Source organism: Gavialis gangeticus, unplaced genomic scaffold, assembly GCF_001723915.1.
Source record: "Gavialis gangeticus isolate Ggan-Ray unplaced genomic scaffold, GavGan_comp1, whole genome shotgun sequence".
Classification (NCBI taxonomy): Eukaryota; Metazoa; Chordata; order Crocodylia; family Gavialidae; genus Gavialis; species Gavialis gangeticus.
Window position 1 is genome coordinate 11,590,088 of NW_017729019.1, and position 13,012 is coordinate 11,603,099.

General features: G+C 43.9%; 1 protein-coding gene across 3 annotated transcripts in view; it reads right to left on the minus strand.

Moving 5' to 3' along the window:
• The window catches only part of KCND3 (potassium voltage-gated channel subfamily D member 3), a 239,842-nt gene that overhangs the window by 44,935 nt on the left and 181,895 nt on the right, over positions 1–13,012 (minus strand). For all 3 annotated transcript variants that reach the window (XM_019514077.1, XM_019514076.1, XM_019514079.1), the window contains exon 2: positions 7,069–7,231. In XM_019514077.1, coding sequence (XP_019369622.1) covers positions 7,069–7,231 — 163 coding nt within the window. The remainder of the gene's footprint in view (positions 1–7,068; positions 7,232–13,012) is intronic.

Consider the following 13,012-nt stretch of genomic DNA (forward strand, 5'->3'; position numbering starts at 1 on the left):
GCCCATCACAAATGTGCTCCTTGATGATCTTCTCAAAGAGTTTCCCCAGGATTGAGGTAAGACTGACGGGCCTATAGTTACCCGGGTCCTCCCTCTTCCCCTTCTTGAAGATGGGGACCACATTTGCTACCTTCCAATCATCTGGCACCTGGCCCAAGCACCACGATTGCTCATAGAGCCGTGCCAGGGCCAGGTTGTTTCTGGCAGTGTCATTCACACCGGTCCACCTTGTTCTGCCAGGTTGTTCTGTTGTGAGTCCATGGTTTGTCCCTCAGGCATCACAGCCTGTAGCCGCCGAGCTGGATTGGTGCCATCTGCACTAAGAGCTGCCTCCAGGCTCCAAGTTCATGCCCAGGCAACCCCAGTATTTAAAGTTCTTGCTGTACCTTATTGCCAAGGCCTGACTCTTTTTGGGAGATGACCTTTGAGCCAACAGGGTGGGGATTGCCATAATTAGTCAGGCTGCAATTGCAGCTGCTCAAGGAGATCTGTGCCCGCAGAAGGGAGGAAAGGACTACGAAGGAAAGAATCAACCCCTTTCAAAATGTTCAGACATAAAACCCTGGCATGACACCCACCAGTGCCATTACCTGGCAGTGATTGGTAGCTCCTGTATGTACTCAGCACAGCACCCATTCATCTAATGCACACTGAACTTTTGCTTGATTGGTAAACAGGCAGCCTGTCTCAGACCTGGTTTGGCCAGCCGTCTCCATCAGCATGGCAGTTGGAGAGAGGACCTTTAGCTGAGTTTTCAGAAGCCTGGTTTCAGTATTTAAAAAGACCAACAGAGCACGCTCACTTTGTTTACAACACTTAATCCAGCTCAGTGAGGCACTTGAGCTGGTTATTTTTGAAGTAGGGCAATTTTAGTACAAAATATGCATCAGCATCCCTGAAGATATGGGGGGAAAGAGGTTGCCCACTGGACATTCAGCAGATCCAGCCTTTTCGGTGAGCTTTCCCCCGCTTTCCTTGTGTTCCTGTTGCTGGCAGAGTTTGTGCAAAGACAAGGACATTGTTAATGACTGGTCTCTGCTGTTTCTCCACTCGAAGCCACAGGAATAAATGCTCGGGGACTGCCAGAAATCTCTCAAAGCAAACTACTGTCACAAGGTTCCCAAGTAGTCTTACAGGGCTGAGAGGTGTGAGTCATTCAAGTAGGCACTGGAAGGGCATCCAGACTTCTGGAAGCTTTAAAGGAATTTATACCCACTCGAAAAAACCTCCTCCGTTCTCTTCAGGTGCCCAGGTATTCCTCACCACCGCAAGACTTGAGAGCCCTCGAGCAGCGCACGATTAGCATCATGTCTAGCATCATGTCTAGCATCTGACACCTTTCTCTCCCCAGAGGGAAGCCACGTTGAGTAATATGTAGGGTACCTAACTGCTGGAGTACATATTGTATCATTCTCCTTCTTACAGCCGCGACCATTAGAGGAGTTATTTCCAATTTGCCTGGGTATAAAAGGGGCTGCACGTTCCCTGCCTGTGACCGACTGCTTCATCTCCAGGCTTAAAAAGCAGAAGGCCATCCTTATTTTTGGAGGGTGCTTCTGAACATTTGCAATCCTCCTCCCTGCTGACCCAGAGAGACCACATCTGATACTAGTCTCCTGGTGCTTCGCACCGATCCTCGGCAGAGTGGAAAGTGAACAACTCCTCATTACCGAGGGAGAGATTCCAACACAGATAGGAGGTGAACAGCCACTCTGTCGCCGAGCCTTTGAAGTTCAAATCTGCAGACTCCAAAGCTGTGACATTCACTCAAGAACAGCCTCCTATCAATGTCAGGAAGGTCTATTTATAGAACATCACTCAAAAACCCCAAACAAGGGGAGAAAAAAATCCAACTTTACCTAAATGAACTGTGTCATAGAAGATCCATTCATCTTCTGCTCTGGCTGACCTGGGTTTTGCTGCTGGAGGACAAATTTTGATGATGTGGCACCATGTATTAAGATTGCCAGATTTCACTGTAATTAATTCCTTTACAATACAGGTTGGCAAAGAGTAATTTATCTTCCAGGTGTTTAAACCACCACTGGTGGTTTTTATTCCTTTAAGGCAAATTTTGTCTCCATTTATTTTTGAAGGATGTGAGAGTTGATCTGGTAATAAACACCTGCAAATATTTGCTCAAGCCATTTGAACTCTTTCACCGCTAAGGCTGGAGAGGTAAGAAAAAGCTGGGCCATAGCTAATAGAGCAAGAAAGCCGCAAGTGTTGTTGAATATTTTTCTACTTTTCAACCCCTTGAAATAAGGCAAGCACTCCCAAAGCTTAAGCCAACCTGGAGAATTTGGGTTTAATGTTGCTCTCCTCCTGTCGACATGTCTCTGTGAATGGCACATGCAGCCATATACATGGCACGCTTGCCATTACCCCTTCTCATCCGAGTCCTCAAGTCAACATCCTACATTCAGTGGCATTTATCTCTAGGTTTCAGAGTCTTCATCTTTTTAAATTATTTTGAGCAAAAATGGGGGAATCTGGAAAAGAAGGTAGATACCACTTATAACAGCTTGGGGGCTGCCCTGAATTGCTGGCTGGAAAATACCAGCCAGCAGAGAACAAGAAGAGTTGTGTGGTGCTGTAAGCTTGCCCATCCTCTTTCAATGTGGCCATTAAACCAAGAAGAAGCCATGTAAGTGTAAAGAGCGTTCTCCTACCCTCCTTGCAGGGCCCACACAGATACCTTCATTGGCTGGGCCCCAGATTTGACCATTATGCAGACTTATCCGGCCTCAGAATATGGAGCTCAGGACACTGGAGGGGTGGTGCTGGCACCAACGTGAGGTTTAAGGTTGCTTCTAACATACTATAGTAGATCATCCCTGAGAGTCCTTTTCTCTCTCTCCCTTTCTGTTGTTTTCATACAGTGATGGGCATGTGAGAATTGCTCATGCTTCTGACTCGAGAAAACTTGACTAATTCAGAAACGTATCCAGCACAAGGGGAATTAGAAATTCAAATCCAGGGAAAAATTATATATCGTGTGTGTCAATACAGCAGCCCTGATAAGAGCTGCAATCAATCATGGAAGCATCAAGGTTAACGGCATATTTCATCTTCACAGACTGGATCGACAGCCAGGAAAAAAAGAGGGGGTCTCAGTGCAGAAAACTTCAGGGTGAAAGCTGGCTGGCTGGGAAGGAGGCTTAGTGGAAGGACAGATTTGTGGCTAAGGTGCTGGAATGGGATTCAGGACATGGCGGGCAGCACATCTTGTCTACTGAGACTATCAGGACATGAAGGTGGGTGCTGTCTCATGGTGTGCATACATTTATAGCACCAGCATCTTGCAGCATTGGGCGTCATTAGGGAGTGTTGTTTGAATTTCAGTAGAACAAAATAGCCAACAATGCAGATGATAACAATAATGCTCTTGCTTATTTGGCCCACCTCACAGCTGCAAGCACGTCTTCCTCTTTAAAAATGTTTCAGTTTTAGTTAATACTGGATCACAAATGATTTCTTAAATGCAGGCAATTGGTTAACTTTTTTTTTTTAAATTAGAGTTTTGAAGATGCAATAGATGCTCCTGATTAGCAATGAATGGATTGTGTTTGTGGCTGCTTAAAAGGTATTTGAGTGACCTGTAAGATCACAGTGCTGGGAAATTAATTGTTAATTGGATACGGTTTTGTTGCTCTTTATGTTGTGATTCCAAGGTTTGAAATTGAAGTCTCCAAGTGCAAAGAGGATGGAAAGTGGATCTATCTGTCCTCCAGTGAACCAAAGTTAAATTTTCCATTAACACATAACATCAGAGCTGCATGATATTCAATTATAATGCTTGTAATATGGTCCTGTTCATTACCTGTTTATTGCTTTTTCCCCCTAAGATTCTGATGAAGAGTGGTGTTTGGGATTGAATTGTTCATTAGAGGGGATTTTATGTTTAATTTTAAAGGTAGATTCTAGCACTGGTGAAAGGTAGAGGGTTGACACTGCTGGAGACTGGAAGCCTATCAGCACTAAACAGATGCAACACAGGGAGGCAGCTTTGGAAGCTGGAGATGCACAGCTCTTTGCATGCATGGGTCATGTCAAATCAAGGCTCTTTGGGCAGACACGATGTCTTGTATTAGACCGACTTAAATAGTTGGACAAATTGTTCTTTGCAAGCTTTTGGGCACAAACACCCTTCTTCAGGCATATAGGTCATGTCAAGGAGTCCTGGATGATATCCAGGCAGCTGAAACCTTGGGAGACCTTCAGCAAGGGATCTTCCTAACCAGGACCTAACAAGGCCCTCATCTTGAATGTAAGGTAAGAATTCAGCCTCGGATTTTAAAGGCATTTACAGGATTTTGACACCCAAATCCTTTGAATTTCCTCATACCCTAAGTCAAGTCTCTTAGGTGCCTTCTAAAATCTCAGTCTTATATTCCTTTCTTACCAGTGCCAGTTGCTTTGGTATTCCATGTATATTCTCTTCTGAAATCACGTATGGTGGTAAGTTAGATGCTGGAGTACGTGCAGGCTTTATTTATTTCTCCTACAGCTCACTCCAGATTGTATTTATTTCCCTGGGTTGTTTTCTTTATGCATTTAGAAAACTTGTGATTAATAGTATATTTCTCTTTGTTTTTTTATTGCGGGAGAAATCCAGCTCATTACAGCTGTTGTCGCAATGGCTGTCACTTGGACAGCTCAACAGACATGTTAATGCTTATTCGCTTTGTTCCCGTCTCTTCTGCAAAAGACAAGGAGGTGCCTAGGTGCCATTGTAGCTAATTAGAAGAAAGTCAATTACTGAGTATTTGTCTCTAGAACTGAGTATTTGTCTCTAGAGGGTAGATGTGCCAGACACAGTCCTATCACCTGGCTTTGATTAATTGAATTTATTCTAATGTATTTTATTTTCAGATTTATAGACGAGAACCTTGGGCAACATTTACTCAGCTACAATATTCAACTGGACTTTTGCAGTGTCAGAAACCAGTGAATCAATGCATATATGTTCCTTTGGTTACAGTCTCCTTAAACTACATGGCTTCATTCATCCCCTGTTCTCTTCCTAGTATAATCAAGGACCCTGCAAAGACTGTTGTACAGCACCTTCAGTGGCAGCATTTGACACTCACTCTGCACAAGGCTGGTGCTCAACTGGGAATTAGCAGAGAGGCATCGACAGAGGACAGGTCTTACTCTGCTCATGTACACTAGTTTCATGCTAACATTACTGTTTTGATTTCAGTACAGACTCATGATTTATACTGGTGTAAGCAAGTGGGGAGCCTCACTTAGATGTGATCTGTGCACCAAAAGGGTTGACATCCTCTACCATAGAGATTTTTTCCACTGCGCTGGAGTACATGTACCAGTGGGATGGATGCTACTGCCCCACTATCCCCTACACTGGGTTTCTTCCTCAGCTGCTCCTCAGATGCTTAGGTTTGAAGATGCAACCATTTGTTCCCTCCTATGTCACAGCCTCAAAGAAGCTTCAGCAGTGAGGCAGGACTTCATCCCCTTTGCTCTATTACTGCTTCAACACCATGAAGCACTGAGACACAACTGCATTCCCTCTGCTCATTGGGGAATTCTTGCACTTTTCCTTCCTCTGCGCTGGTCTGACGTGAAAACTATTCCATTCTTAAATATAAACATACATTGTGTGAACAAATAGACAGGTGTGTGTGTGTGTGTGTGTGTGTGTGTGTGTGTGTGTGAACATGAACATGTTTCATACTTCCATTCTAAAGAATCTATATTATGTTTTACTCTTTCCTATACAGGAAATATATATTTATATTGCTTTACACACATTTAAAAAAAAAAGTCCCATCAACTTTTTGTAAGGTTTAATACCCACAGTCAGATCCAGTTTGAATCTAGAGGCAATAGCTGCAGCTCATTCACAGTAGAAACAACTTATTCATACATGGCAGCTGTCTACCTTTTGTTCTTCTGCAGGTCTAGATTGCCAACACTTGTAGGCTGGCAGGTCCCCTCTTCACTTTCTGAGATGCAAGAGGGAGACAGCCTAGATGCCTGCCTGGGGCAGAAATAACGCATCTTATGACTACAACTCTCCCCCGTGTCCCATGGGCATTGGATACCTGGCAGACTGAGACAGCATCCAACAGAGGAAAACAAATTTTAAATCTCTAGAAGCTATTAAAAAATACCTTGATTCTGCAATCCCACCTGTAGTATACATTGGCTGGCCTGAAATAAATCTGCTATGCTTTGGCACTGAATCTGTAGGTTTTTCTTTACTAGTTAAAACTGTCCAAATTTTCAAATATTCAATAAAGCTCTAACATTTCTAGGGGCTGTTGTATATAGCCAGCACTTCTTTCTGTTTGGGATGCAGTAGCTGGTTGGTTTGTGCACTTTCTTTTTTAAAGGCCAGAATAGAATAAGAAAAGAAGCTAGAGAGATAAATAACTTCTGATAAAGAAAAAACATTAGGATTTACATTTTCTGCTATAGTGGAACCAGATTGATGCATAGCAAGGACAAACAATGGAAACCCACTGTTCAGACAAGACTAGACAGCCTGTATTGTAGGTAACCAGCTTGCATCTCTGTATAGATAATAGCTGTGAGGATTTGTTTGTGGGTCAATATACGTAGGTGTGTATGCATATGTTTGTGGGTAGATGCAGATAGATGGGTAGGATGGGTGCACACTGCTCTCTGCTTAAACAGACACGGACTTACACTTGACACTTGTGTATCCTGTGCCCCATACTGATAAAGGCTGAGGCTTCCTCTTAGCTTATGTATGCAAGCTTTTGTGGAGAAGTTCCTCAATTTGGTACCTATTTTTCCATAATACTCGGTGGCTAGGCTGTGACATAATGGCAACAGTTAAATCCCCAAGTGACCAGGGACCGACTACAATATTGTAATGATCCTTGCCCTGACGGGGATGGGTAGATGGCCAGTTTTATCCTTATTTATGCATTGTTAACTCTTCCTTAAATGACAAGGGCTCTCATGGTACTGGACCCGCATGGCTAGCGCTAGAGTCCCCATAAAGCAACGTCATCTGTAGGACTGCAGTCACAGTAGCCAGTCAGTGCGAGATGCCACGTGAACAAGACTTACCTTTTGTGCTCTTCGTTTGTCAGCTCTCTGATTCTGATGGTAAATGCGGCTGAAGTTGGAAACAATAACTGGAACCGGCAGAGCAATGACCAGCACCCCACTCAGCGAGCAAATAGAGCCAAAGATCTTCCCAGCAATGGTCTTGGGCACCATGTCACCATAACTAGAGGGGAACAAAGACAAAGAGGTCACTCTTCTGGCCCAAGACACTGTGCAAATTCACTGAGCAAGCAGACAAAATGAGAGGCCGAGCTGGAGAGCAATGGGTAAACGCTAATCCCCCCCACCCCATATTTGCCTCCCAGCTGCACGTGGTGTCTTCCTGAAGTTGTACAGGATTCCTGCCAAAAACTCAGACTAGCCTTTCACTTGGTACTCAATAATACACAGCCAGAATATCTAAGTAGAGTTTTCAAAAGGGCTAGATCCCTTTAAGACCAAAACTAATGCTTTTAGTTTGGCATTATGTCAAAGCATGACATGATATGATCTCATGCTTTGCAACCTAACAGCACCAGTTCAGCGATCAGGGTAGCTCTTTCCCAGCATATATGGCATTATGCTATCGACTACATGGTGTGGATTTATTATGCGTGTTCACCCGGGATACCACCAGTACTGAGGCAGGGTGTTCAACTAGGTGTGCAACAGGGTGTGCATTCTCCTTGCAGCACAGGGCACCCATTTTCTTTTCCCTTATTGCCTATTTTACACCTAAGTTGCACTTCTGCTGTAAGTGGAGTCCCACATGTAGGCGAGAAGGAAATGAGGCCCTTGCCTACAGCAGATGGCAGAAAAGCTGTGATTTAGAGCTCTGCTCAAAGACAGCTGGAACTGTGAGTTACGCCTGCTTTGGGACTAACCTTTTGGGCTTGACTACACAGGGAAAGTAATGTTCCAGTGCAACAGCTAATCCACACTAACTCCTTATGTGAACACACATTCCACATGAGATCTGGCAGTAGATTAAACCAAACCATGCAAAGGCTCTCTTCGTAATGAATTAAAGTATCCACTTTACATTTTCACTCCCTGTTGTCCTGTATGCACTTTCCAATATAGGCAGACTCTTACCACTGGCTTTGTGTGCATTGTGGAATTCACCTGGGTTTACACAATTGCTAAGCAGGGGGTCCAGCATCTAGCCGATTAGGATTGATAATTTGGTTTTATATATGCATACTTTCATCAGAAATTGCATTCATTCACACTTTGGGCTCACTGGGGGGTGTGAGCCCAACTGGAAAATGTACAGACAGACCTCTGCAAATCCAAATGACCGAGTTCTGCGCAGCCCTCTTTTCATTAACAACTGCATTTTGCATTTTGAATAATACCTGTTGAATCAGAGACAAAACAATCCCTTTCATTTTGATGCTGGTGGTAAATCATGTTGGTTCAGCTTCTTTAGAGTCCACATGACAAAAATCACCACTGTGTAAAAGACTACTTTGCTCATATTTGTGCTTTTATTTTGCATATTGCTAACGCTGCCTGCAACTTTACCTAAACCCAATACTGTCAACGTGTGGAGAAATCCTCAATATTTTAGCTTATGGCAGCTCAACAAAGCAATATCAGAAGTGTTGCTATTATTCCCTAATGGAGCATATAGTGCTGTAACTGCTCAGGGCTTAGACATGTGATTGAGTGGCCTGGCTCCCTGAACGCCGTATTATAGTAAAGGTAATTGGGACTCTGAATTCTGATTTACAGTTTGGCCTGACACAATCCCCATATTGTATCACAGATGATTGGACCTCTTAATTCTAACTGACTGCCCCATCACTCATGATTCCCCCATATCACAGAATAATTTATCAGGACTCTGAATTGTAATTGGGCACCAGCTGTTGGCTGTGCGAAAGCAACCCCCCTGTACTCGACAGATGCGGTAGTGACCTCGGCCAGGGGAAGTTTGTGTTCCCCTGCAGTTTGCCCTCTAGAAGTAATTTCCAGCCTCTGCTCTGCAAAAGGCCGTCAGGCAGGTAAAACACGAGCGCACACATCTGGAGAGTTTGACTGATCAGAAGATACGGCAGATCCTGTCATTCTCATGGCAATAAGCCCCCTTTTTCATAGGCACGTGATCAAGACAGTTACTGATGGGGTTTATTGGCATTTCTGAGCAGATTTACTAAGGCATTTGTCACTTTCTGCAAATGTACATTATCCAAAGAGGAAATACAACTGACGTGAGCTGGAAGAAGGGGAAAAAACAAACACAACCCAGGGTAGGCTTCAATCCTCTGGGCTACAGGAACCGCTGTCATTTTTTGCAAGGTGTGATGCAAGTGAGGAGCGAGTATCAAACCCATTTGGCAGTTTCAGAAGCAACGAAGTGACTTAGGAGCATCAGTCCTCTTGTGGCAAAGTATAAGTACTCTTTCTGTGCCCTGAAAATGAAGGGGTTATCTGGATTCAGGTAACCCCTTCATTGGCAGGACGCGGGGAGAGTACTTCCTGGATCTGTCTGACTTCTTGGCTGGTCCAGGCAGTGATGCGGCATTAAGGGTGTCAGTAAAATAAGGATCACCTTGCCGTAACACAGATCTTGGTGATCCCGGTCCATTACACACCATCTAGCTAAGCGGGCTGGGCTCCAGACTCCTTCCTGTGCTCATTTTCCCTGCTAGAAAGCAGCTAGGCCATTTGACCCAATATCTGAAACAAAAGATCCTAACGAGATCTTCCCTGGGCTATTGCCCTCCTGGGTCTCCAGAGAAAAGCTCAATTTCTGGCACAGAGGGCAAAGGGACAGCATTTCTGTGACATTTTCAACTTTCTGAATTTTCTGTAATTGCTTCACACATCACTGGCTAAAGCTTAATTGTAGCACGCAAAGCCTTTCTTCCGGATTCACCTACAGTCACCTCATGAAAGCCTCGTGCAATGCCTCTAATCAGTAAAACACTCTTTATGTCTATTAACTTTTGAGATGTGGCCCTACATGAAGATCATTTAAAAGCCCTTGTTAAGCAACCACCTCTTCAGCCTCATTCGATGCTGTCAAAAAAGGTGCTTTTTTTTCTTTCCATTTTTTTTTTCCTCCTGCTTCCCTCGGATGTGGTAGGACTAAAATTTAATCACTTGTCTCAAACATGACCCTTTTGACACACAGCACTGAGCAAGGTCCTCTGTGTGTTTGCAGAAGGTGCAGTGGTTGCCCTGGTTCTGCCCTCTTTGTCTGGGCTTTAAAGGTAGTGCTATAAAAGAGCACCGTATAAAAGGTTGGCTTATGGGATGTTTGGAAGTGATATTGCTTGGCACGTTTTTGCTTGACATGCTGGACAAACAGTGGGAAATATGTTGGAAGGAGAAATCTAGCACTGGCTGGAGTAGGCTGGACCGGAAGGAGGTCTAATAGGTCTGCTCCAAAGCTCGTCCCTGGGATTACTTACTGCAGAACTATTCGGATGAAATACTGTTGAACTGAGCCATATGTGTTCGCATTACATTTTTTAAGGCACTGTGGAGATGGTATTGGGGATCTTGGTTCTGCAGTGTAAAAGGCATACCTACTGACACTTGAAAATGCCCCAGCTTCTAACTGTGTGTCCCATCAGAATGAGAACCAAATGACAAATAGAACTTGAACTCTCTTTTTTTTAATGTGATCTATAATTAAAAAAAGAAAAGGTTGTTTGTTCATTTTTTAAAAGCTCTGAGTATCCACCCCTCCCTTTTGAAATGGCTGCGGTGCTCAGCACCTTGTACCCTGGGGCATATTTGGTCTATAGCACAACTTGATTAATCTAGCAACTACAGGATAACTTTTCTCTGCTGCGTTCCTTCTGACAACATGCGTCTGGGAGCAAGGGGAAGGACACACAGCATTGCAACAATCTCTAGACCTGCATTTACTTAATAATAAGAAATCACTCATTAAGAATCTGTTCTCAGTGATAGCAGATGACGGAGCAAGGATTAATGGTCTCAAGTTGCAGCCAGGGAGGTTTAGGTTGGTTATTGCTAATAACTTATTAGGAAAAAACTTTCTCACTCAGAGGGTGGTGAAGCACCGGAACAGGTTACCTAGACAGGTGGTGAGATCTCCATCCTTGGAGGTTTCTAAGGCCCAGCTTGACAAAGCTTTGGCTGGGATGATGTAGTTGGGGCTGGTCCTGCCTTGAGCAGGGGGTTGGACTAGATGTGACCTCCTGAGGTCCCTTCCAACCTCCTTATCTATGATTTTGTGATCACTAATACTTCTGGAGTTGTCAGATCAGGGAAGATGCTAGGAAGAGCAGCTCCTGGAAGCTGTTGGACCTGTCTCATGCTCTACCTTGTGTCTGGGTGAAACTTTCTATGCAGAGTGATAGAATTGCATGTGTACAGGCAATCTGGATTAGGTGCTTCAATATATCGCATCCTCCCTCTGAAAACCAAATGGAGCCTTCTCCTTCTGCATTGTTTTGTGACTGCTATGCCAACTTCTCCAATTGAGGTAGCATCATTTGGAAGCAGTCGAGCTTCTCTGTGCTCACCTATGGCATTTTTGTCCAACACACATCCATGGCTTGAGTCAATGATGCAAAGCACACCTTAACAGCAGGGCATGCATGGCTTTTCGAGGCATGGATTTAAACAATCACGGTCTTGTATCTTTCGGCACAATTTCTGCTCTCCTGGGAGGCATGAAGGGTCCTGAAAGGACTGAGGGGAGGACTCCATTTGCAGTCATGCATTAGTAAAGCCGATTCATAGGATAGCCAGGAGAGGAATCACGGTTTAAGTATTAGGCCATGTTGCAACAGCTGCTAAGTCACAAGATTTTAGACTGCTGCAAAAATTCATGAACTGCTGGAGCTGGTTTTGAATCGCTGACAGTGTAAGAGAGAGAGCAAGAGCCGGGAGCAGCTAGAATGAGTAAAACTTGTAACAGATACAATCAAAACTGGTGACGGCAATGCAGGCTGCAGGGCAGCAGCTGAATGGTGGTAGTACAAGGGCACGATATAGACTCTTGTATTCATAATTAAAGTTCATTTAAAGTTCATGAAAGGTGCCAGACTGAAAGCCCTGGAGACTGCATCCTGCCGATGAAGAGGTTCTAGAAGCCATGGGGTTTGCCAACATTAATTAAGCCTTACAAATATTCTGTGAGGTTAATAAAATTAGTGTTATTATTCTGTTTAGTTGGTCTGATAAGAAAGATTCTATTTATTTATTTATTCTATTTGGTTGGTCGAATAAAAGATATCGCCTCTGAACCAAGAGCTTTGTTTATCTGGGAGGTTCATGATGAGATCATTTGGGCAGCCTGTGTAGCAGAGGGCAGCAGGGTGTCCAGAACTGCACAGCTGGGGTTTAGGCAGTGTGGAGCAATGGCATCTCCAAATGACAGGGATGCTGAGGATTTAGGAAGGCAGTCTATAACTTCTTGAGTTGGAATCTAGCCAGATGCTAAATTTAGCTGCCCTTTTTCTTGCAGAAAACTATCATGTGATCTTCCATGACCACAAGGGCCCGGGGCTCATTCTTGTGCCCTCGTCACATGTCTATGTCCAAATAATGCTATGGATTAGCACAAACTGTGAAAAAGCATGCCCCTTACACTATTATGGTATCACCCAGGCTGCAGTTTGGACTTGGTGGAAAACCTTCTTGCTGTATCACTATAGAAACGTGGTACTTTTTAATGCAAGGCTGCCCCAAGTATGGTCCCAGTCTTACTTGGCTTGTGAATTGAACACTCACTAAGACAAAAAGTATGATTGCACAGCTCATGGGATGATTATTATTCTTAATTTACAATAAAAAATATATAGCTCCACAACAGTGATGCTATATATAACATAATAGCTATTGTACTGCTTCCTAAGTGCATGCCAAGAGATATGTACTTTGGGTACCCAGGTGCTGCTTTTGTCTGTGCTAACTCGCCAGAAAACAAGTGATTGTATGCACGTCAATAGGATATCCTTTTGTTCTGCACAGGGAA